This window comes from Lepidochelys kempii, chromosome 5 (genome assembly GCF_965140285.1).
Source record: "Lepidochelys kempii isolate rLepKem1 chromosome 5, rLepKem1.hap1, whole genome shotgun sequence".
In the NCBI taxonomy this organism is placed as follows: Eukaryota; Metazoa; Chordata; order Testudines; family Cheloniidae; genus Lepidochelys; species Lepidochelys kempii.
In genome coordinates this window covers 30,225,454-30,251,303 of record NC_136384.1, presented here as the reverse complement: position 1 = coordinate 30,251,303, position 25,850 = coordinate 30,225,454, and the positions used below count along the sequence as shown (strand labels likewise).

Below are 25,850 nucleotides of genomic sequence, written 5' to 3'. Positions count from 1 at the left end.
TGATGATGAGGTTGTAGATAGCTCACAGCAAGCAAGCGGAGAAACCGGTTTTCCCGACAGCCAGGAACTGTTTCTCACCCTGGACCTGGAGCCAGTACCCCCTGAACCCACCCAAGGCTGCCTCCCAGACCTGCGAGGCAGAGAAGGGACCTCTGGTGAGTGTACCTTTTTAAATAGTATACATGGTTTAAAAGCAAGCGTGTTTTTGCCCTGGCATTCGCGGCCAGTAGAGCTACTGGAAAAGTCTGTTAATGTGTCTGGGGATGGAGCGGAAATCCTCCAGGGACATCTCCATAAAGCTCTCCTGGATATACTCCCAAAGCCTTTGCAAAAGGTTTCTGGGGAGGGCAGCCTTATTCCATCCACCATGGTAGGACAATTTACCACGCCAGGCCAGTAGCACGTAGTCGGAAATCATTGCAGAACAAAGCATTGCAGTGTATGTTTGCTGGCGTTCAAACAAGATCCGTTCTTTATCTCTCTGTGTTATCCTCAGGAGAGTGATATCATTCATGGTCACCTGGTTGAAATAGGGTGCTTTTCTTAAGGGGACGTTCAGAGGTGCCCATTCCTGCTGGGCTGTTTGCCTGTGGCTGAACAGAAATGTTCCCTGCCGTTAGCCACGGGGAGTGGGGAGGGGTGAGGGGCTAGCCACGTGGTGGGGGGAGGCAAAATGCGACCTTGTAACATTACATACATAGCACATGTGCTTTCGTTAAACAGCAAGGTTTACCATGAAAGAGTGTACCCATTGTTCTATAAAATGTGTCTTTTTAAATACTACTGTCCCTTTCTTTTCCTCCACCAGCTGCATGTGTTTCAAGGATCACAGGATCTTCTCCTTCCCAGAGGCTAGCGAAGATTAGAAGGCGAAAAAAATGCACTCGTGATTAAATGTTCTCTGAGCTCATGCTGTCCTCCCACACTGACAGAGCACAGACGAATGCGTGGAGGCAGATAATGTCAGAGTGCAGGAAAGCACAAAATGATGGGGAGGAGAGGTGGTGGGCTGAAGAGAGTAAGTGGCAGGCTGAAGAGAGGGCTGAAGCTGAAAGATGGCGGCAGCATGATGAGAGGAGGCAGGATTCAATGCTGAGGCTGCTGGAGGATCAAACTAATATGCTCCAGCGTATGGTTGAGTTGCAGAAAAGGCAGCTGGAGCACAGACTGGCACTACAGCCCCTGTGTAACCAACAGCCCTCCTCCCCAAGTTCCATAGCCTCCTCACCCAGACGCCCAAGAACACGGTGGAGGGGCCTCCGGCCACCCAGTCACTACACCCCAGAGGATTACCCAAGCAACAGAAGGCTGGCATTCAATAAGTTTTAAACTTTTAAAATGCTGTGTGGACTTGTCCTTCCCTCCTCCACCACCTCTCCCGGTGATTCCCTCCTCCACCACCCCTCCCGGTCTACCTTGGTAGTTATCCCTCTATTTGTGTGATGAATAAATAAAGAATGCATGAATGTGAAGCAACAATGACTTTATTGCCTCTGACAGTGGTGATTGAAGGGAGGAAGGGAGGGTAGTTAACTTACAGGGAAGTAGAGTGAACCAAGTGGGTGGCGGATTTCATCATGGAGAAACAAACAGAACTTTCACACCGTAGCCTGGCCAGTCATGAAACTGGTTTTCAAAGCTTCTCTGATGCACACTGCACCCTCCTGTGCTCTTCTAAGCGCCCTAGTGTCTGGCTGTGTGTAACCAGCAGCCAGACGATTTGCCTCAACCTCCCACCCCACCATAAACGTCTCCCCCTTACTCTCACAGATATTGTGAAGCGCACAGCAAGACGTAATAACAGCAGGAATATTGGTTTCCCTGAGGTCTAACCAAGTCAGTAAACTGCGCCAGCACGCTTTTAAATGTCCAAATGCACATTCTACCACCATTCTGCACTTGCTCAGCCTCTAGTTGAACAGCTCCTGACTACTGTCCAGGCTGCCTGTGTATGGCTTCATGAGCCATGGCATTAAGGGCTAGGCTGGGTCCCCAAGGATAACTATAGACATTTCCACCCCACCACCAACCTCAGCCTGGTCCAGTCCACACAAGAGATCCACTTCCTGGACACTACAGTGCTAATAAACAATGGCCACATAAACACCACCCTATACCGGAAACCTACTGACCGCTATTCCTACCTGCATGCCTCCAGCTTTCACCCTGACCACACCACACGATCCATTGTCTACAGCCAAGCTCTGCGATACAATCGCATTTGCTCCAACCCCTCAGACAGAGACAAACACCTACAAGATCTCTGTCAAGCTTTCTTACAACTACAATACCCACCTGCAGAAGTAAAGAAACAGATTGATAGAGCCAGAAGAGTTCCCAGAAGTTACCTACTACAGGACAGGCCTAACAAAGAAAATAACAGAACGCCACTAGCCGTCACCTTCAGCCCCCAACTAAAACCCCTCCAACGCATTATTAAGGATCTACAACCTATCCTAAAGGATGACCCAACACTCTCACAAATCTTAGACAGGCCAGTCCTTGCCTACAGACAGCCCCGCAACCTGAAGCAAATACTCACCAACAACCACATACCACACAACAGAACCACTAACCCAGGAACTTATCCTTGCAACAAAGCCCGTTGCCAATTGTGCCCACATATCTATTCAGGGGACACCATCACAGGGCCTAATAACATCAGCCACACTATCAGAGGCTCGTTCACCTGCACATCCACCAATGTGATCTATGCCATCATGTGCCAGCAATGCCCCTCTGCCATGTACATTGGTCAAACTGGACAGTCTCTACGTAAAAGAATAAATGGACACAAATCAGATGTCAAGAATTATAACATTCATAAACCAGTCGGAGAACACTTCAATCTCTCTGGTCACGCAATCACAGACATGAAGGTCGCTATCTTAAAACAAAAAAACTTCAAATCCAGACTCCAGCGAGAAACTGCTGAATTGGAATTCATTTGCAAATGGAATACTATTAATTTAGGCTTAAATAGAGACTGGGAGTGGCTGAGTCATTATGCAAGGTAGCCTATTTCCTCTTGTTTTTTCCTACCCCCCACCCAGATGTTCTGGTTTAACTTGGATTTAAACTTGGAGAGTGGTCAGTTTGGATGAGCTATTACCAGCAGGAGAGTGAGTTTGTGTGTGTATGGGGGTGGGGGGGATGTGAGAAAACCTGGATTTGTGCAGGAAATGGCCCAACTTGATTATCATGCACATTGTGTAAAGAGTTGTCACTTTGGATGGGCTATCACCAGCAGGAGAGTGAATTTGTGTGGGGGGGTAGAGGGTGAGAAAACCTGGATTTGTGCTGGAAATGGCCCAACCTGATGATCACTTTAGATAAGCTATTACCAGCAGGACAGTGGGGTGGGAGGAGGTATTGTTTCATATTCTCTGTGTATATATAAAGTCTGCTGCAGTTTCCACGGTATGCATCCGATGAAGTGAGCTGTAGCTCACGAAAGCTCATGCTCAAATAAATTGGTTAGTCTCTAAGGTGCCACAAGTACTCCTTTTCTTTTTGCGAATACAGACTAACACGGCTGTTACTCTGAAACATATAGACATTTCAATATCCCCAACAGTTATTTTCTGGTCTGGGAATAAAGTCCCTTCCCGCAGCTTTTGAAACAGACCAGAGTTCCTGAAGATGCGAACGTTATGTACCTTTCCCGGCCATGCCACGTTGATATTGGTGAAACGTCCCTTGTGATCCACCAGTGCTTGCAGCATTATTGAAAAGTACCCCTTGCGGTTTATGTACTCACCGGCTTGGTGCTCCAGTGCCATGATAGGGATATGGGTTCCATCTATGGCCCCACCACAGTTAGGGAATCCCATTGCAGCAAAGCAATCCACTATGACCTGCACATTTCCCAGGGTCACTACCCTTGATATCAGCAGATCTTTGATTGCGTTGGCTACTTGTATCATAGCAGCCCGCATAGTAGATTTGCCCACTCCAAATTGATTCCCAACTGACCGGTAGCTGTCTGGCATTGCAAGCTTCCACAAGGCTATTGCCACTCGCTTCTCAACTGTGAGGGCTGCTCTCATGTTGGAATTCTTGCACCTCAGGGCAGGGGAAAGCAAGTCACAAAGTTCCATAAAAGTGCCCTTATGCATGCGAAAGTTTCGCAGCCACTGGGAATCATCCCAGACCTGCAACACTATGCAGTCCCACCAGTCTGTGCTTGTTTCCTGGGCCCAGAATCGGCATTCCACCACATGAACCCGCCTCATTAGCACCATGATGCCCACATTGCCAGGGCCCGTGCTTTGAGAGAAGTCTGTGTCCATGTCCTCATCACTCTCGTCACTGCGCTGATGTTGCCCACTCACCCGGTTTTGCTTTGCCAGGTTCTGGTGCTGCATATACTGCTGGACAATGCGCGTGGTGTTTAATGTGCTCCTAATTGCCAAAGTGATCTGAGTGGGCTCCATGCTTGCCATGGTATGGCGTCTGCACAGAAAAAAGGCGTGGAATGATTGTCTGCTATTGCTCTGACGGAGGGAGGGGCGACTGACGACATGGCATACAGGGTTGGCTTATAGGGAATTAAAATCAACAAAGGGAGTGGCCTTGCATCAAGGAGAAACAAAAACAACTGTCACACAGAATGGCCCCCTCAAGGATTGAACTCAAAACCCTGGGTTTAGCAGGCCAATGCTCAACCCAATGCTCAGCCCACTGAGCTATCTCTCCCCCTAGTATTTCAGGCAGGACTGAATCTCCCTTAAACTTTTCAAGGTGCCCCTGACAGACATCACCAAAACGATTGTTGGCTGTTGATTTCACGGAGGGAGGGAGGGGAAGCAAATGAATACAGAACAAATCTGGTGTATTTCTTGTTTTCATCCACTCCATCTATCTTTTACATCTTTGGCTGGCAGAAGATGGTGCAACAGGACTACTGACCATCTTCATCTCCTGCCTGTTCACCATAAGATGGTACAATAGGACTGCTGGCAGGACTAAAGAGAATGACCCGGTCGAGTCACTCCTATTTTAGTCCCTGTGCCCATGTCTGCCCAGGTGCTCCTGACTGACCTTACCGAGGCATCCAGGAACACCTCGAACATGACGACGATGGTTATCAGGCCTATTGCACCGTCTGCTGCCACAAGGCAATGGGTTGCTGCTGCTGCGTAGCAATGCAGTACTGCATCTGCCAGCACCCAGGAGACGTATGCTGACAGTGAGCTGAGTGGGCTCCGTGCTTGCCGTGGCATGGTGTCTGCACAGGTAACTCAGGAAAAAAGGCGCGAAACGATGGTTTGCCTTTGCTTTCACGGAGGGAGGAAGGGAGGGAGGGCCTTACAACATGTACCCAGAACCACCCGCAACAATGTTTTTGCCCCATTAGGCATTGGGATCTCAACCCAGAATTCCAATGGGCGGCGGAGACTGTGGGAACTGTGGGATAGCTACCCACAGTGCAACGCTCCAGAAGTCAACGCTAGCCTCGGTACTGTGGAAGCACTCTGCCGAGTTAATACACTTAATGTACTTAGAGCATTTTGTGTGGGGGGGGACACACAATCGACTATATAAAAAAATTTCTAAAAAACCGACTTCTATAAATTTGACTTAATTTCATAGTGTAGACATACCCTAAGAAGCTGTGAACCTCACCTTGAGAAAGGATAATAATTACCATTGCTATATATCAGGGGTTGGCAACCTTTCAGAAGTGGTGTGCTGAGTCTTCATTTTTCACCCTAATTTAAGGTTTCATGTGCCAGTAATACATTTTAACATTTTTAGAAGGTGTCTTTCTATAAGTCTTTAATATATAAACTAAACTATTGTTGTATGTAAAGTAAGTAAGGTTTTTAAAATGTTTAAAAGAAGCTTCATTTTAAAATTAAATTAAAATGCAGAGCCCCCTGGACCGGTGGCCAGGACCCAGGCAGCGTGAGTGCCACTGAAAATCAGCTTGTGTGCCACCTTTAGCACACGTGCCATAGTTTGCCTACCCCTGCTATTTGTAAGCAGAGTCAGGATGAGCTCCACCCTGACATCTGGTGGTGAGTTGTGGCAAGCTGTGGAAAATAATTTCAGGGGCTGATCTCATTTGCATAGGCACACCCACCCAGTCTCGCATGAGCCCATAGCTGCCCAAATGGTCACTTTGGCTGCTGTGGGATCCCCAGTTTCTCTGTTATTGGGGCAGAAAGAATAAATTGTTATTATCCTGATTATGTGAATCAAGGACAGTGGAACTGTACTTGGCCTTTTGTTATGATTGAGGGACTCGCCATCAACTAAGTAGCACTTGCTAGGCAAGGGACATGGGTTCCAAAACTCAGTGAATTGACAGAGGCTAGGGACAGGTATTCATATCTTGTGGTATGGGCTCTGTATGCCAGTTGTATCTTCTCTTCTCTCCACTGTAGAATATCAGAGTTAATTTTGATTTTATTAGGAGTCTAGTTACAGGCTACTGAGCTGAATTCACTTTGGGCTAATGGTGTACCCTACTACAAGCTGAGGCTCCCCTATTACAAGCTGAAATTACAAAAGAGCTAAAATTGCTAAGAGCTGAAATCACTGATTGTTGTGTTAAGTGGGGAGGGGCCCTGAAGATATATTGTGGAGCAGTTCTTTGGACAACTGGAGCGGCTCATGGGACAGCTGGCAGAGCAGAGTGGCTTGTGGAGCGGAGCAGCTCACAGGATGGCTGGCAGAGCAAAGCGATTCGTGGGATGGCTGGTAGAGTGGAGCAGAGCCCCATAGAGAGGTGGGGCAATCGGCTTCCGACCACGTAAGGTGCCCCTTAGCTCTTCATCCCCACCCAGGTTGGGAGGTAAAACTCTGCAGATAAACTTCTGAACTCTGGGGCTGCACTGACTAGGGGCAGACTTTTGGGTTGTTGGACTTTTGGGACTTGAGTGTCCCTTGGGTTGCTGGACTCAAGAATCAAAGGGAAAGGACATGGTCCAATTTGCTTGGGGTGGGTTTTTGCTCATGGGTTGTGTTATGAATCCTGTTGGAGGTGTTTCCCCAATATAATGGCACATTGTTTCTCTCTGTTATTAAAAGGCTTTTTGCTACACTCAGACTCTGTGCTTGCGAGAGGGGAAGTATTGCCTCTTAGAGGCACCCAGCGGGGGTGGTATATATTTGTCTCAGGTCACTGGGTGGGGGCTCAAGTCGATTTTGCATTGTGTTATTGGAATGGAACCCCTAGATATTGAACCCAGCCTTTGTTGCTGCCAACTCTGATGGGCAGAAGGGTTACATGTATACACGCACACACACACACAGAGTTCAATATTTTACAAGTAATACATTTCAAATTAAACAAATAAATATAATCTGTTAAGTGGAACTCACCCTTATCCCTTATTGTAGGCAGGAATATCTTTTCAGAGGGTCTTAGACGTCTATAGAAACTTTGCTTTTAAATTATCTACAAAAAGGTCTCAAATAGGTACAAAATGTGCTACCTATAAGTTTCCTGAACAATATGAAACAGTGAAAAAGAGATACAGAACATATATAAACAGCTGGTGATTTTGATTTGGATATGTCATATCTCAGCATCATTAAAACTTAGTGCAGCATTCAGAAAACTTACATTTTCTGCTCATGTCACAATGAACCTTTGTTAATTCCATTTTGTATTCTTCCTCTTTGTTTTTAATTTCTGTCACAAGTTTGTCAATTTGATTCTTATATTCCTGTAAATTTAAACATGTGAGTATTTGAATTTAAAGTTAAGTGCCTTTAAAGGAAAGCACATATTTAAGTACTTTGCTGGACTGAGCCAGAGTGCTCAGCACCTTACAAGACCTACCCTGGCTCTCCAAAACATCACCTCTTATCTGTACTGATCTGACCTTTAAACAGCTGCTCATCTGTTTTTATGTGCAAGATCCGCTTCAGAAAAGCAATAATAAGATAAATTAAAAGAATAATTCAGTTCAGCCACAGCCCTTTCAGGAATGATTCATAGATTCCAAAGTCAAAAGGGATCATTGTGATCACCTAGTCTGACCTGCCATATAACAGAGGCCATAGAATTTCCCCAAAGTTCAATACCATGCCCCTGAGAACATGAAAACCTGTAAACCATTGCTTGAGATGCTCCAGTCAAGGGAAATATAGATATATAAGCCCTATTGCTTTGAATACAGACTGCCCAGTCATGTCTCACCTGTTCATGAACCTTTAATTTCTCTTCCAAGAGACGGGTATTATTCTTCAGCCTTTCATTTTCATCTGTATAAATAAAATATTGCATCAGATGGAATTGATGAGATTTCATTTTTTTGAACAACAGTCAGAATAAGGAAATACTTTTGTATGTATTTTTATTATCCATCTGAACCTTAAAATAAAACTTCTTATTTAGTAGTAGATTCCATTACCACACCCTTTTATTACATCTTTGTGGTTTCTAATACATTTTAAAACTCTTTTAAAAGCACGATTATTGTTTATTTATAGTATTTGTCTCAGTCTTATTAATTTGGAAGAACCTTATAATAATTGATTTAGTTGATCAGAATTTTAGATGCTAAAATCTTTGGATCAGGAATGAAGTCTTTACAGATGTTTGTACAGCACTTAGCACAGTGGGACCCCAGTACTGAGTGTGGCCTCTGGGGTGCTGCTGTATTAAATCATATAAAAATTAACTATTAAAAGAACATTTTTAAGGTTGCAAAGTTAAGTACTCAACATTTAGGAAATACCAGAATTAAGGTTGTCCATGTAACCTTATTTTTGCCCCCTTGTACATATTCATTTACAAACATTAATTACACGTGCTCATCCTATTTTTGTGTCATTTAGTGCACAGACTGGACTGGACTGAGTGAACTGAAGCAACTGTTCAAGCTTTCTTTTTACCCGCCTTATTCAATGTGTGGCCTCATTCTTTACTTACTAAACTCCATCCAAATCCTGCACTGAATACAGAATTATAAACTTCCTCACAGTTTTCCATCTCAGAGCCTCTCAAAAATTAATCAATTTATCATCACAACACCCCTGTGAGGTAGAGAAGTATTATTATCCCAGTTTTACAGATGAAAAACTAAGGTACAGAGAGTGCCCACTAACTTTGGGTGCCTTGAAGCATCCAGGACCTGATTTTTCAGAGGTGCTGAGCATCTGCAGTTCCCTCGAGTTCAGTTGCAATCATGAGTATGGCTAAGATTTTCTCATGGATATTTTTAGTAAAAGTCACAGACAGATCACGGGCAATAAAGAAAACTTCACGGAAGCCCGTGACATGTCCGTCACTTTTACTAAAAATATCCATGAGAAAATTGGGAGCTGCAGAGTCCCCAGTGACGGCTGGGCAGTTCCAGGGCCCCCCACCACCCATGGAGGCTCGGAGCTAAAGGGTCTCCCCGCCTGTGGCTCGGAGCTCCGGGGTCCCCCTGCTGCCCACAGCTGGGAGCTCCCAGGTCCCCCCTGCTGACTACAGTGGCTGGGAACTGCAGGGTCCCCCCTGCCTCTTGTGGAGGCCGGGAGCTGTGGGGTCTCCTGGTGCCTGCGGTGGCTTGGACCTTCCGGGAGCCCCTGTTGCCCGTGGTGGCCGAGGGCTGCGGGGTATCCCTACCACACGTGGTGGCTAGGAGCTCTGGGGGGCCCCCACATCTCCTGGCCACAGTGGGCAGCGGGGAGAATCTGCAGCTCCCAGCCACTGTGGGAAGGAAGTCACGGCGGTCTCTGGAACTCATGGATTCCATGACTTCCATGACCTCAATGACAAAATTGTAGCCTTAATCATGAGTGCTCAGAATTTCTGAAAATCAGACTGTATATGTCTCAGGTTGGGTTTGCAGCAAATGAGGAACACACAATTAGTGGACACCTATGGAAACAGAAAGGAAAAGACTTGAACTAGAAAAGAAAATTGCAACCCACTTTTATGAAACATTGCTTTCGACATAGCACAAAATGAGTAGTATAAAGAAATGGTTGAAGCATTTCACCCTGAATGTATTCCTCCTGACAGATGTGAACTCACAGGTCTGCTACTGTATGCTGCAGGTGAAAAACTAGAAGAAATAGTAAATGGAAAACTAAAAGACTCAACATTGACATTAATACAGGAAGTTTGGTCAAATATGGGAAATGACCCAACAATGGTTTCAACCATCCATAAAGGGAAAAATGCATTCATATGTAACATTATTGTTTCTACTACATCTAAAATGAAAACTGCAGAATATTGTCCAAATTGCAGAGTATGCCATCCAAGAATACAAACAAAAGTACGACATGAAGCTCTTTGCCATTTGCTCAGACAACAAAATAAAATTAAAATAATGAAGGAACCTCTCAGATACAATTGTCCTAAACTTCTGAGGTATGAATGTTCAGCAAAATATTTAAACCTTCTTGAGAAAGAAGTAACACCTAACACAATCCTAAAGCACAGTGCGGAAGTTCAGAAATTCTGCAACCATCATCAACTTTGTGGGTGGTTGGTTGGTTGAAAAAGGGGAGATTACTACTGAGTTTCCCAATAACTGTTGTTGGAACTCTCAGTAATATTGTGTCTCTACACTTGCATCCAACTACTGTAAGTCTGTTGACATTTTATGAAACAGAAGAGGTTTTTGATCAAAATACAGCACACATTCTGCAGAACAAAGGATTCTACAAAGAAGGAATAAACTTGCAAAAACAATTGGAAATTTTGGAGAGAGTTGACAGATGAGAGGCTAAGGCAGAGGATCTCAAACTGGGATGACCCCTCAGGGGGTCATGAGGTTATTACATGGGGGGTCGCGAGCTGTCAGCCTCCACCCCAAACCTTGCTTTGTTTCCTGCATTTATAATGGTGTTAAATATAAACTAAAAACACTTTTTTTATATAAGGGAGGTCGCTCTCAGAGGCTTGCTATGTGAAGGGGTCACCAGTACAAAAGTTTGAGAACCACTGGGCAAAGAACACTATTATTACAGTCTCTGGAAATCTGGCTTCATTTGCTTAACAACAAAGAACGGGAACCACACAAAGGCAAAACTGAAAAATTCAGAACTTGTGCATGGTACCTTTCCATTTGAACAAATTTGTTTCAAACTTAGTAGCATAGGTGCTGAAAGAGCAAATTATTTTGGTAAAAGTATAGTAATGTTTAAGGACAGACACAAAAGAGTGATTGGCCTAACTACTTAGTTGGCTAGGGACTCAGTTATAGCATACTTTTGTTTTACTTATAGAAATGCAATCTTTGCATTTTGAATAGTATGTGTTCCTTTTTGTGTCTTAGGGATTGCTTCTGAAGTGAATCATATAGTGTAAGCGATTTATATTTCACCTCAGAAAACCTTGTTTTTTCCCCAATATTTTCAGTAGTATTTTTTAGGCTGGGGAAAATCACAACTCAGATTGTCTATGCCCCGTATCATTGGATTTATGAACAAACCATTATTAAAAACCTAATACAGGCAAAGGATTTTCATAGAGTTTCAACAGGCAAGAGAAATAACAAACTGACTCTTCATACGGATGATACATGTTATTTTGCCAGAAATTCTAGACCCTATAATCACCTATTAATCAATTCAGCGATCTTCTAGGTCCACTTTATGAGTTCAAGCCTTATAATTTATATGGATTTAATAGTTCATTATGTTATTAAGCCTTATTTATTTCAGCAGTATTGAGTAAATCTTGTTGAATTAATCCCTTTTGATGGAATTAGTGAACACTTGCCAAGTTGAAAGGACTTCTAAACTTTATTTGGCAAAACAAACCTTACTAAAATGTCATGCCCTTCTAAGATGTTTCATTGCCTCTGGATGTTAACACTTATTTTTATGGATAAAGATGTTATAGTGGGAACTGTATGACAGAAGATTAGAAAAACCTGATAGCTAATTAACATGTCTTTTGCTGGGGGCAATCAGATCCTAGAGCCTTAGAGAACATTTTACAAAATAGGACTCTGGCCCTCAGTCTGCCTTTAATTAGACAGCAAATCTCTTAGCTAAGGATAGTGTCTTAATTCCTAGAAAGAATTTAGTGATAGCCACCAAGGCTTTGAGATTATATCCGGTCAGTGAATCTCAGAAGATACCTGATTCTTATTTAAGGCTTCTACGATACCACCTCATTTGCTCCAACCCCTCAGACAGAGACAAACACCTACACGATCTCTATCAAGCGTTCTTACAACTACAATACCCACCTGCTGAAGTAAAAAAACAGATTGACACAGCCAGAAGAGTACCCAGAAGTTACCTACTACAGGACAGGCCCAACAAAGAAAATAACAGAACGTCACTAGCCATCACCTTCAGCCCCCAACTAAAACCTCTCCGACGCATCATCAAGGATCTACAACGCATCATCAAGGATCTACAACCTATCCTGAAGGACGACCCATCATTCTCACAGATCCTGGGAGACAGTCCAGTCCTTGCTTACAGACAGCCCCCCAACCTGAAGCAAATACTCACCAGCAACCACACACCAAAAACACTAACCCAGGAACCTATCCTTGCAACAAAGCCCGTTGCCAACTGTGTCCACATATCTATTCAGGGGACACCATCATAGGGTCTAATCACATCAGCCACACTATCAGAGGCTAGTTCACCTGCACATCTACCAATGTCATATATGCCATCATGTGCCAGCAATGCCCCTCTGCCATGTACATTGGCCAAACCGGACAATCTCTACGTAAAAGAATAAATAGACACAAATCAGACATCAAGAATTATAACATTCAAAAACCAGTCGGAGAACACTTCAATCTCTCTGGTCACTCGATTACAGACCTAAAAGTGGCAATATTACAACAACAAAAAACTTCAGAAACAGACTCCAACGAGAGACTGCTGAATTGGAATTAATTGCAAACTGGACACCATTAAGTTAGGCTTGAATAAAGACTGGGAGTGGATGTGTCATTACACAAAGTAAAACTATTTCCCCATGTTTATTTTCCCCCCATACTGTTCCTCACACGTTCTTGTCAACTGCTGGAAATGGCCCACCTTGATTATCACTACAAAAGGGTTTTTTTTTCTTTTTTTTTTTTCTCCCCCTCTCTCCTGCTGGTAATAGCTCATCTTACCTGATCACTCCCGTTACAGTATGTATGGTAATACCCATTGTTTCATGTTCTCTGTTGTATAAAATCCCCCTACTGTATTTTCCACTGCATGCACCTGATGAAGTGATCTGTAGCTCACGAAAGCTTATGCTCAAATAAATTTGTTAGTCTCTAAGGTGCCACAAGTACTCCTTTTCTTTTTATTTAAGGCTGATTCTCATAGATACTATTGCCACTTTACACCAGTGTAAAGGAGCCATAAAGTGGGAGTAAATTATATATACACCCTTTTAAGGTCCTTTACACTGCTGGAGTGGTGTAAAGTGGCTTTAGAACAAATGAGAATCAGTACTTTAGAGTCCTTGCTCATTTGTTAAAAAGAGGGCCAACCTACCTCCCAGACAGATGGTAAATGGGACAGTAAAGCTTCAATAAGAGGAGCTGAATCACTTTCACTTGGGTAATGAAAGCCCTTTAAGACACCAGTCCTAAGGCTGTTTCCCACACAAAATTCCCATGGATTTCAGTAGGAATTATGGAGGAACAGGGCAGAGGTGCAGAGCACCTCCTTTTACATGCTGAATGCTCATAGCTCCCATAGAGGCTAATGTGAGTTGAGGTTGCTCAGTAGCTGACAGGAGACACTCAGAGGCCCAGATCCTCAAAGGTGTTTAAATGTCTGACTCCCATGGAAATTAGATGGCGCAGTGTCTTGCAGGATTTGATCCTTTCTTATTAGTTGATGTGCGTTGAGCAGACTCTTAGCTTTTTAATATATATAATATATGTATATTTTAATCTATTTTGCTTAGCTGTCATCAACATAAAACGCTGCATTATGAGTTATGTATTCAAAAATTCACAAATTTGGATGGTCATGTTCTTTTAGAAGGCAGGGGTTGTTAGATCTGAATCATCTGCTAATACTTTTCTCTAGCTTTTGGTTTCATACTTGTAGACATTTTTGTTGCTAAAAGTTGATACTGGAAACAAATCAAGGTCATCAAACTGGAGACCAGAGACTAAGACTACAAGGACATTTGAAAACTGTGGAGTCTTTTTTCAAAAAAAATCTTTCCATAAAAATAGTACACAGAAAGAAACTAAGAAACTCAATACACACACACAATCATTTTTAAGACTATGCACATGTAGTAAAATTTGTGACATTAATGTATGACTGGCAAAAATTCAAATTTGGACAATTTTCTCTCACTGCATTCTATTCTTCAAGATTGACACTGTCCAGTAAATGAACTAGGCAGGATGTCTTAGTTAAAACAGCACAAGGAGGATTTCTAAAATGGGTGAAAGAAATCACCATTTCTGAAGGACAGCAGAAGTACTCCCTCAGGGAGTCTATTTACATGATATACATTCTATCAGCATTTTCCTGAAGGGGTGTAATATTTTATTAGCATTATGAGAAGCTGGGGGAGTATTTGGAATGGGCATAGCAGATGATATCAAGGTTCTAGAGATAAACAAAGTTGTAGGGTAAATATGGGGAGAGGGCATGAAGTAAACACAAGGAGAAAAAAGCATGGAGGAAATGTCTCTAAGACTGTCAATATCACAGAAAAATTAAAAACCGTATTGAACAATTCAGACGTACTAACATAGAATAGATGGTTTATAAGCCAATAGCAGATAATTTGAACTAAGCAAAGTTTAAACCTGTAAATGCAAAATATTGGGCAAACTGACAGAATACAAGATGAGCTGATTAGAACTGGATATCATACTTTTATTAATGTGAAACTAATAAGTGAAAGAGAGATGGCATTCATTCTAGGGAAAATTCACTTCCCAGCACAAGGCCTAAGTACCACTTAAATGCACAGGCTCAAGGAGCACTTAACAAGAACATAGTTTCTGCTGGCCCTTCATAAAGGGTGAATTTCACAAGTAACAATTCAGAAGAAGCAGAGATTTCACAGAAATCAACATCTTTATGAGTATAACCGTCTGCTTCTAATTATGATGTGTATCAAAAATAAGACAAAACATTACAAATATATTTATCATTTAATTTCAAAATAATATCTAATAATAACTACCTAGATCAAAGTATTTCTGGATGATAGCTGCATTTTAAGAACATTATCAAACTAAAGCCTAGGCTTCCTTGACCCAGGAAAGCACTAATGCATGTGTAAGCACATGATTAAGTGCTTTGCTGGATTACAGAGCACTTAAAAAAAGTGATTTACACTACCTTGATTTCTTGCAAGATTTCTTGCACTGCTAAGAAATAAAAAACAAACCACAAATTCAGGATATAAATCCTCATTCAGGCAAAACTCCCATTGAAGATAAAGCAATTTTTGTATGTGTAGAACTGCAGGAAAAGACCTTTATTGTGTATCACACACTTAAACTTAGGTACATATGAAATGATAGGTTTGTTTCTTTTTAAATTTAATTTTGTTGTGTTTTCTGATTGGCAGTTAAAGATTGGCCTAACAAAAGGATTACATGTGAATTAGGAATCTCCTTGTTTATTCAGTAGATGCATATTTGTTCTAAAATATAATGCAATATACTTTACAGGATTTTGTGTTTGTTTTTTTTACCTCTCAGGTTACACTGATTTTCAATTGTTTGTCTTAGACCTTTTATCACATTCTGGAGAGTGGCATATTCTAAACAAACAAAAAGAAATATAACTATATTATTTTTCAATAATTTTTTCATTATTTTCATTTTAGGATTCCACTCTAAGAACTGAAAACAACCATAAATATCTTATTTAACAATGAGTGGTCTTTTGTAACAGGTAGCAGGTACTTCAAGGAAAAACAATCTTACAACTATTTCAGTGTTCAGTTACAGACTTTTCCAAACGTACAAATCCATGTTATACCTATTATAGGTAGTACAGGCAATGACATCTATAGTCAGGTTTCCCGACACTGTCCATTGTAAGAACAAACCTGTTTTCAGTCACTTAAAGCTTTGCCAAATGTTAAGTGTTTGAACAGAAATTTTCCACACTAGGTGTCTGCCTCAGTGTGATTCTGTTTAATGAAAACTTCAGTAAAAATAGTTCAGACAATTCTCAGAACAAAATGAGGGAAGAATACATTGTTTTCTGCCATGTTAAAAAAATTCTTACAACTCTTTTGTTGAGAAGCTCTAGCACCTCCCTACTTCAGAACAGAGACTTGTAATTTGGCCAGGAAGTGGGGGGTCATGCTGATGTTAGGGATGTGCCTATTGCCATTCCTGTGAAAATCTCCCTGAACTTGGCCAAGTTTTGAGCCTCTGAAAATCTTAATTTGCACATGTTCAGTAGAGACCTTTTAGAGTTTGGCAGCTAAATTCTCTGAAGATTCTATTTGCATGGGGCATAATCCAAACAGGGATGAACAGGAATTTCTTTGCAATATAAGAATATAAGAATGGCCATACTGGGTCAAACCAATGGTCCATTTAGCTCAGTATCCTGTCTTCTGACAGTGACCAATGGCAGGTGCCCCAGAGAGAATGAACAGAACAAGTAATCCTCAAGTGATCCATCCTCTGTCACCCTTTCCCTGCTTCTGGCAAACAGAGGCTAGGGACACTTCTGAGCATGGTTTTGCATCCCTGCCCATCCTGGCTAATAGCTATTGATGGACCCATCCTCCATGAACTTATCTAGTTATTTTTTGAAACCAGCTATAGTCTTGGCCTTCACAACATCCTCTGACAAAGAGTTCCACAGGTTGACTGTACTGTGTGAAGAAATACTTCCTTTTGTTCGTTTTAAACCTGCAGCCTATTAATTTCATTTGGTGATCCCTAGGTCTTCTGTTATGAGAAGGAGTAAATAACACTTCCTTATTTACTGTCTCCATACCAGTCATGATTTTATAGACCTCTATCATATCCCTTCTTAGTTGTCTCATTTTTAAGCTGAAAAGTCCCAGTCTTATTAATCTCTCCTCATATGAAAGCTGTTCCATGCCCCTAATCATTTTTGTGCCCTTTTCTGTACCTTTACTAATTTCAATATATCTTTTTTGAAATGCGGCAACCAGATCTGCACACAGTATTCAAGATGTGGGCATACTATGAATTTATATATAGGCAATATGATACTTTGTCTTATTATCTATCCCTTTCCTAATTATTCCCAACATTTTGTTAGTTTTTTTGACTGCTGCTGCACATTGACTGAATGTTTTCAGAGAACTATTCACAATACCAGGGGCTTCTTGGGGCATCAAGCACAGGAAGTGAAAGCAGGAAGGCTGTCTGTCCTGTGTTCTAACTGCTGGAGCCTAGGCAGCAAGGAGGAGGAGGACTGGAATGTAGAGGAGGAGGTAAACTGGGGTATGGTGCCATGGTGGAGACTTAGGCGGGGGTAGGTAGAGGGGGAAGTGGGATGAGAAACCAGGGAGGGACTGAAACTGTGAACCAAGAGGCAGCAGTTGGGAGAAGAATGGGACCCTAAACCAGGGGACCGGGACACAGAATCAAGGGGGCTGGTGGAAGGGGAATGAGACTTAGATGAGGAGCCAAAGTGCGGTGGGGGTGGAGGACAAAGACTGGGACAAAAACATAATGGAAGGCCAAGGACGAAGAGCCTACAACTCTTAAAGTATGCTGCCCTCAAACTCTTGAACAGAACAAGGCTCCTTAAATGTCAGCATTCCTCTGCTGTCAATAAATACCTGTGAAATCCACTGGCAAACGTGTGCCTCATTTAACTAGTGCTTGACCCACATAAAACAATGACAACCTACTACTTCTACCAGTTACTCTGTTAGATTAAGCAGCAGAGATTTCTTTAGATCTAAAGGTTCCAAGCCTGCTGATGGACCAAGTGGGTGTAAATATGGTGCTAACATGATAGAATTTCTGTTTTTTCAGGGGGTTTTTTAAACCTAGGAAATTACATACAAAAACTGCATTAAAAGAATGTCAAGGTTGTGAAGTTAAGCACCCAACAGCAAAGCAATGACAAAATTAAGGTAACCTTAAAATCTTAATTTGGTTGCTTTGTGCATATGCATTATGATACAGTCTTTAATTACATTTTCACATTTTTTTTTAAAGCGGCCCCTTCATTCAGTGCACAGGATGAATGGTGCTCACTGAAGGAGCAGCTATGCAATATTTCATTTTCTCATCATTCAGTTTGTGGCTCCATTCTGCATTATTGCACATCATTCAAGCCCTGTTATGAGTACAGAATTATTAAGTTTCTCAGGGACTGTTCTATGGCACTCGTTACTGTAGCATTTGAGTGTTTCACAAACATTAATTAATTTATATTAACGCCCCTGTGAGGTAAGATGTTATTATTCCCATTTTGCAGAGAAGAGCAACAAAAATGATTAAAGGTCTAGAAAAAATGACCTATGAGGAAAGATTGAAAAAATTGGGTTTGTTTAGTCTGAAGAAAGAATACTGGGTGGGGGACAGGACGTACGTACGTCATAACAGTTTTCAAGTACATAAAAGGTTATTACAAGGAGGAGGGTGAAAACTGTTCTCTGAAGATAGGACAAGAAACAATGGGCTTAAATTGCAGCAAGAGAAGGTTAGGTTGGACATTAGGAAAAACTTCCTAACTGTCAGGATCAATGTTCCCTCAAATTTTTGACAGGCCATTTGCATAAAAAATTTCTTCTGTGCAAATTTTTGTGCGCACGGTGTTTTCACCGTGCGCATGGGGTTTAGCATCTGTGTGTGTGCACGTACACACACACAGCTTAGAGGGAACAGTGGTCAGGATAGTTAAGCACTGAAACAAATTGCCTAGGGAGGCTGGGGAATCTCCATCAGTGGAGATTTTTAAACACAGGTTAGACAAACACCTGTCAGGAATGGTTTAGTTATTATTTAGACCTGCCTTGAGTGCAGGGGAGTAGACTAGATGGCCTATTGAGGTCTCTTTCAGTCCTACACTTCTATGATGCTATTATTCGAATTCTGTCATTTCCTAACTTTTAGTGTTTGACTCTGCAACCTTAATGTTTAATTAATATAGTTTTTTTAACATAATATACAATGACACTGGTGGGATTATTAATTCTGAAGATTACAGGACGAGAGGAACCAGTACCTTGATAATTTATATAGTTTTTGTGTGTTCTAAGTCTCACATTTTATTGGAAATACCAACAGATGAAGGCTAAATGCATCTTCAAATTTCATCAAATTTATTTTAAATGGAGATATTGTTTCTGATATTCTTCCATTTCTTCTTAATTGAATTTAAATTTGGCTATTAAGTAGAAGGTGAAGGAGGATTAATTTAGACATAGCTCCTAAATAAACATAAGGTTTTTTTATTGTCCAATCTTTCTTTTCCCCTTTTGGATATCAGATATTAACATGTATTTTATAATCCAGACCAAAGTTGGAGAAATTCAAAGAGTATGCAGCTCTGTACTTTGTTCCAGTTTTCCATCTGTTACAAATCTTTCTGTGGTGAGCACCCCCTTTAGGCTACATGGGGAGTGCACACACACAAGTCAATTACTCCACCCCCATCCCAACAGGTGTCGCAGGTCATCTTTTTAGCATGTCAGCACTCACCTTCTTACTGGGGCCTTGAGACTGTCTGATCCCTTCTCTGTGTCCCAAGTGATGCCACTAAACAGCCCATAGCCAGCAAAAGGAGTTAAACAAGAGAAAGGTAAAGCAGCTCCCTCCAGCATATGGACCTCCCTTACTTCAGAGGGGCCCTTGGAGTATCAGTATCTACTTTAGAGTTCACTGGGCTCCAGTTCTTTTCTCCTTCAACTCAGGATTTCTGCACCCTCCTTCTTGGAGGGCAGGGGCCCTGCAAGCTGTCAGTCCCCTCTCCTGGGCTGGAAAAGCTCAACAGTCTGTTCCCATTCCAGGGTTCCCCATCTGAGTGGAATTACCTCTTTTTAACTCCTCCTCCAGTCCTGGCACCATTTGCAGGTGTGACAGGGCAGGGCTACTCCAGCCCAAAGTAGCTCCTTATCCTCTTCCATGCTAGTACAGGTTTAAATACCCCATCACAGCATCTTAAATAAAACCACTATGAAAATACAATTTGTATTTGTTTGGGAAACTGGCCATTTCTTATTGGTAAATAATTTCAGAAACTAGAACATATTTATAAGCAAAAAATTATTCAGTTTTTGCAAACATTTGCAATATTAACATGTGAACACAAGATGGCTCTCCTGTAATATGTTAAAATATAAAATCCTCATTAGATATTGTGTGCATGCCTCTTTTAAAAAACTCATACTGTTTAGAAACTACACACAGAAAACTACATTGAAAGAATATTAAGGTTGCAAAACCAAGCACTCAGAAGTCAGGAAATGCTAGAATAAAGGTTGCCTGTGTCTGAGGCCATCCTTTCTTTTCCTGCAATCCTCTGTCATTCGCAGTATATCTTCCAACATCTGCAACAAATAAGGCAGGGGGTCCAACAGACCAAAACCTCATTCACTGTACAATCCTGATACAACTCCAGAGCATCATCCATCCTTTGCACTGAATGAAGTAGGGGTCGTGTGGAAACAAATAGTATGTGATCATGAAATCAAAGACTTTAACAACGATGTACACAAGGAGCTAGATTAAGCTTCCAGTTTCCTCTCCCAGTCTTCCCCTAGGCTCCTTCACCCAATCTATTCCCTCCGTTACCCCTCTGAATTTCCAGCCCCTGCATTTCAGTAGGCTACTTCATCCTCCTCTTCACACTGCTTGGCGGCCAGTACGGGGAGCATAGAGAGCACAGGAAAGACAGCTAATCTCCTTGCTCTCATTTCTTGTGCCCATTACCACAGCATCCTCAGAAGCCAGAAGCAGTAATTGCAGGAAAGTCCTGTTCAGCGCCTACAGTACCAGACTCGAATATGCTCTGTACAGAAGGACTCTTCAGAAAAATTACCTGTCAAACTTCCAAGTCTCTACTGAGATTTGTCTCTACTGTGAACTGAGATTTTCAGAGGCTCATAATTTGGCCAAATTTTGGAGAATTTTCAAAGAGACAACAAAAGGCACACCTCTGATGCTAAAGGATACCCCCCGCTGCCAAATTTGAAGTGCCTGCTCCAAAGCATGGAGACGACAAAGCTTTTCACCAAAAAAGGTGGTAAGATTTTTTTAAATGTATCTAAAGTTATGTGTTTTCCCCTCACCTTATTTTGAGAAGGAGCTCAACCATTTTTGCTGAAAATTTCTAAAAGAATTCAACCCGAGGCAGACACACTACGTGGAAAATTTCAACACACACAGTAAGTTTGGCAGAGCAAGTAAAAACAGGGTCTCATAATTAGTGTCAAGTGATCTTAACAATAGGTGGCGCTCTCAGCTCCACCTATAATTTACAGAACACAATTGCATTCTTTATTCAGGAATCATGTAATTCTTCTTTACTTACTTCCAATCCCAGTCCCTTAAATTATGTCTTATTTGGGTGTCCTACAGACTTATTTTCAGAAATAATGTTTATTCATGCTAAAAAATAGATTACATACTGCATCTCAATGCTTTATGATTAGGACCCAAGGAAAACCAACTTTCTTCAAATATGACCCATAGAGGGAAAGCATCCACATCTTTACTCCTACCTCCATTTTCAGTGACTGGTTCTGCCTCTCCACTCAGAATGATGGAAACTTGTTGCCCATATACCATCCTTTAGGTTCAAGGTAGAGTCCTGCACAAGACTAGTGTAGAGCCCTCAGAGGGACTGGGATCCCATGGGTCCAGCAGGACTCGCTGCCATAATAGCAGGAGCGGGTGGAAGTAGGATTTTAAAAAGTCCCGTGCAGGGCTCTAGTCCAAGCACATTTTGAAAACCTTTGCTGCATACATCTTGTGGAAATTTTTATTATATTTTAATAATATTTTTCCAACACCCCTGGACGGCTCTTGTCTTCCTTTCATTTTGAATCCTTGGTGATATTCACAAATGAGGCAACCCAGTCAGTATACCTAGTAGGCAAGGCAGTGGAGAGAAACTAGCTGCAGACTGAACCAATGCTTGCTGCTCCACCCCTATTTGAATGTAAACCACTTGTGATTAAGAATCCCCAATCCCAAGAATTATGCCTTAATGTGACCATGTCTGTAAGACATATCTTGACAAATTTTCCATATGGTTATACCTGTGTGATTGATTTAAAAAAAAAAAACACCTTGACAATTAACTGTGGGCCCACTGGGAGTTTTGCCTACATAAAAAAAGCAATATTGTGCTAAATGTTTGCTGCTTCACTAGTTATCAGGGGAGCAGCTAACGTCTGTTGTCTATACCCTTGATATCTTCCCTTCCCCTTCTCCACTCTCACCATTACCAAATGTCTCTGAAAATCTCCTCTTGAACATCCCACCACCTTCTCAAACTTTTCCTAACCAGAAATTACCTTTCTTCCAGATCCTTCTCCTTTGCTACAAGCCCCTCCAGTCTCCCAGGCTTGAAAGCTTGGAGTAATCTTCAACTCTTCTTTTTACTTTTTCCTCTGTATCCACCCTCTTTCCAAATTCTGTCACCGCTTCTTTAACATTACCAAAATCTGACCTTTCCTGACTATCTGTACTGCTAAAACTCTTGTCCATGCCTTGGCATGATTACTGTAATCGTCTCCCCTTGGCCTTCTACCTTTCATATTGAGTCTGTTATGAATTAATCAACATTCTTGTCTACCATACATTTAAATAGGACATCTGACTGGATTCGCTCCAAAGTCTTGTAGAAAATTGCTTTATTAATAGGATATCTTACGTTCCTTACTAAGTTATTATTGTACATTTTATGATGGAAGATAGTGGAATTATTTTTTGAATTGTCAAATACAAGAATGGAATCAACTGTATTTTTAAGCATTAAAATAATGCTTACCCTCTTTTATTGAGTCTTCCTTCGATTGGCTTAATGTTAATAACCTATTACATTTTTCCAGCTGAAGATCCAGAAGGCTATTCTTTCCATCAATTTCGCATATTTTCTTCAAAAAAATATTGAAATATCTGTAGGTTAATGCTAAATTAAATCCTTTTGTTCTAAATTTTCAATCTAAATCTCTGGTTTTTCAAGTGAAAGTTACAAAAACCAAACAAAAAACTAATCCCAAATCAAACCAAACAAAAAACCAACAACATTGAGCTGAGGTTTACAGAATAGTTCAGTGCCTCCCTCCCAGGTCTATTATACTGCCATTATGATTTAGCCGTAAAGAAATGAAGTTAGGTGTTAGAGGCTTGCATTGTAGATAATTAAAGGTTTAGGCTCCTCTCTGATAATGGTTACTATGGAAATGGTCTTTCAGAGTATTGCTTCTTCATATTCAAGCTTAGGGATGTCCCTGTCCAAGCTGCAGAGCTGTGGGAATCTTTGGGAAGCAGAATCCATTCGGGCTCTGTAAGCTCCTTCTTGCAGAACTAAATATTCAAGCCAAGGTTTTTGCTCTATATTTAGAAAACATCTTGTCCAACACGCTTGGTAGTACTGATGGAAGTTGGATGATAATGGGGGGAAATTATCAATCACCTTGACCTTGTAGGCGATATTGTAGTGATAATGCCTCTGGAGGAATACAACCAAAAAGTTGCAACCAACCTGTACACAGCAGTCAGAGAACGGGGATTAAAAAAGAATGACAAAAGACCAAACTAATGGTAACATCAAAAAATCAAAGAAATAGGCTAAACTAGTCATGATTGGTGTAGACATCGACCAAGTGGACAGCTTTTGCTACTTGATCTCCATCATAATACATGACAGCCATTAGGATGATGACATCAACAAGTGGATCGCTAACGCCAGCAGAATGTTTGTGTGCCTGAATAAAAACAATTGGAATCTTAAATCAGTGTCCACGACAGCTAAAACCAGATTATATACACCCATGTGTCCACATTACTTTACAATTAGGAAACATGGGTACAGACTAAGTGTCTGGAGTAAAAGCTGCACACATTTAAAATGAGGGGCCTGTGCCATACCTGTCTACTTAACCTTGTCATGCCTAATGATGACATCTGTAGAAGACTCAAAGTGCAGTAGTTAAATACAATCATCAGAAGGTGCCAACTACAATAGTTGGAGATGTTGCTAAAATAACCTCATACTGACACCCTAAAATTATTCTCTATGGAAGAGTGCATGGTGAAAGAAGCCATGGATGTCCCAGGAGAGAGTGGTATATATAAAACCACCCAGGCAACCCCCTCAGTAGGCTAAAATAGTAACTCAAAACTGATGTGGACAGCATCTGCTCATAATCTTGGCCCTATCCAACCTTGGTGTTGGAAAAGAGGAGAGGAAGGTAATGATAATGACAGTCGTTATAAAAGGGCTGTACTGTAGTGTAGCTCTACTGACTCAATTTCTTCCACTAAACTCCAGAACATTATGGGCCAGATCCAGCTCCCATTGAACTCAATGGGAATCCCTCTTAATTTCAGTGGAGTTGACGAAGGCCCCATATGAGTAGAATTCTGAGGAAGAGTCAAGGTGGGCAGGTAGTGTGAATATGCAGAGACAACACTGTTGTATAACCACAGTTTTTATGGAAAATCATTATTTTCTCTTGAGGTGGCCTCTGCATATTCCCACTGTGGGAATCTAGTGAGCAGTACAATCCCTTAGGAATTTGGGCTGAGTCGTTCTAATTAAATAAAAATTGCAGTAATATCTCTGAAAGTGTGCAATCTTTGAGGAAGTGATACATCCTTAAAATGAACTGCTTGATGCTTAGGAGATCATACTTAAAAGAGGTCCTCACTGTTGCTGCAATTTCCTTGGACAATTCCTGCACGGAAAAAGTATCTGCATGACTTGTTCCAACGGAAAAAGCTCTTTGGTACTGAAGGAGTCTAGCACCAATGCACCAACACACCAGTAAGTGCTTACTTAATATTAGCAACTGGTGCTGGTGAGAGCTGCTCTGTCATATTATCTAGAAGCCAAAGTGGCCTCAGCACTGATAAAGTTTTGGTACCAGAGGGGCCGCTTCTCTGAGGTGTTCCCTGTGCCAATGAGGTCTTGATGCTCATTGGTGAATAAAGCACCATGAACAAGACTTTTAAAGGTATTTTGGCACCTGAATATGCAGATAGGCTATGAGTGGGATTTTCAAATATCTTTAGAAATCTGGCCTTACAGCTATAGATCTGATATACCTGGCTCTGAAGTCTTTGGTGCCAGCTATCCCTGACTTGCTGGGTTTAAAGCTGAAGATAGCCCATTCTATTGCTATGCAGGGCAGATGTCTGATCCACTGTCAGATCCAGGATTATGTTTGTACGACAGCCTTTTTACAGCGTTGGCTCCAAACATTCAGTGATGAGAGAGGATATTGTGTGGCACAAATAGGCACTACTTTGCAACAGATTTTGAAGTTCTGTGGCACTAGGGGGCGCATTCCACAAGTATGACAACTGCAGATGCCACACTGAAGACAATTTCACTAAAAAAAGCATTTAAAAAGATGTCACAAAGTGTTAACAAAGAGCCATTTCAGCTTAATTTTGTTACCTACCTTTTCTATCTGTGAGAAGTCATCTAAAAGTTTATCAAGATTTGCCACGCTGATTTTCTTCATATTTGCTTCACTGGTGTGATTCATTTGTTTCTAGAAAATATCACCCAGTATTTATTATATATAAAATTAACATTGATTTAAGAATTTGTACTACTTGAACCAAATTCTTCCCTCATTCAGGGGTTCTGCAATAAATTTTTATAGTGGGGGTGCTGAGAATCATTGAACCAAACTGTAAATCCTGTATGTAATGGAAACCCCTTCAAGCCACGGGGTGCTGCAGCACCCCCCACACCCCAAGTTCCAGCACCTATGCCCTCATTCATTTCACGTGTCAAAGGGATTGCAT

At 41.5% G+C, this 25,850-nt stretch overlaps 1 protein-coding gene across 1 annotated transcript in view; it reads right to left on the bottom strand.

Annotated features, from left to right (window-relative positions):
- CCDC152 (coiled-coil domain containing 152) overlaps positions 1-25,585 on the bottom strand; it is a 32,468-nt gene extending 6,883 nt beyond the window's left edge. The window contains exons 1-5 of the mRNA XM_073343863.1: positions 25,499-25,585; positions 22,858-22,963; positions 15,605-15,673; positions 8,156-8,220; positions 7,577-7,679 (exon numbers count right to left, since the gene is read on the bottom strand). Of these exons, the coding sequence (XP_073199964.1) occupies positions 7,577-7,679; positions 8,156-8,220; positions 15,605-15,673; positions 22,858-22,963; positions 25,499-25,585 (430 nt within the window). The remainder of the gene's footprint in view (positions 1-7,576; positions 7,680-8,155; positions 8,221-15,604; positions 15,674-22,857; positions 22,964-25,498) is intronic.
- Positions 25,586-25,850: the final 265 nt, after the last annotated feature.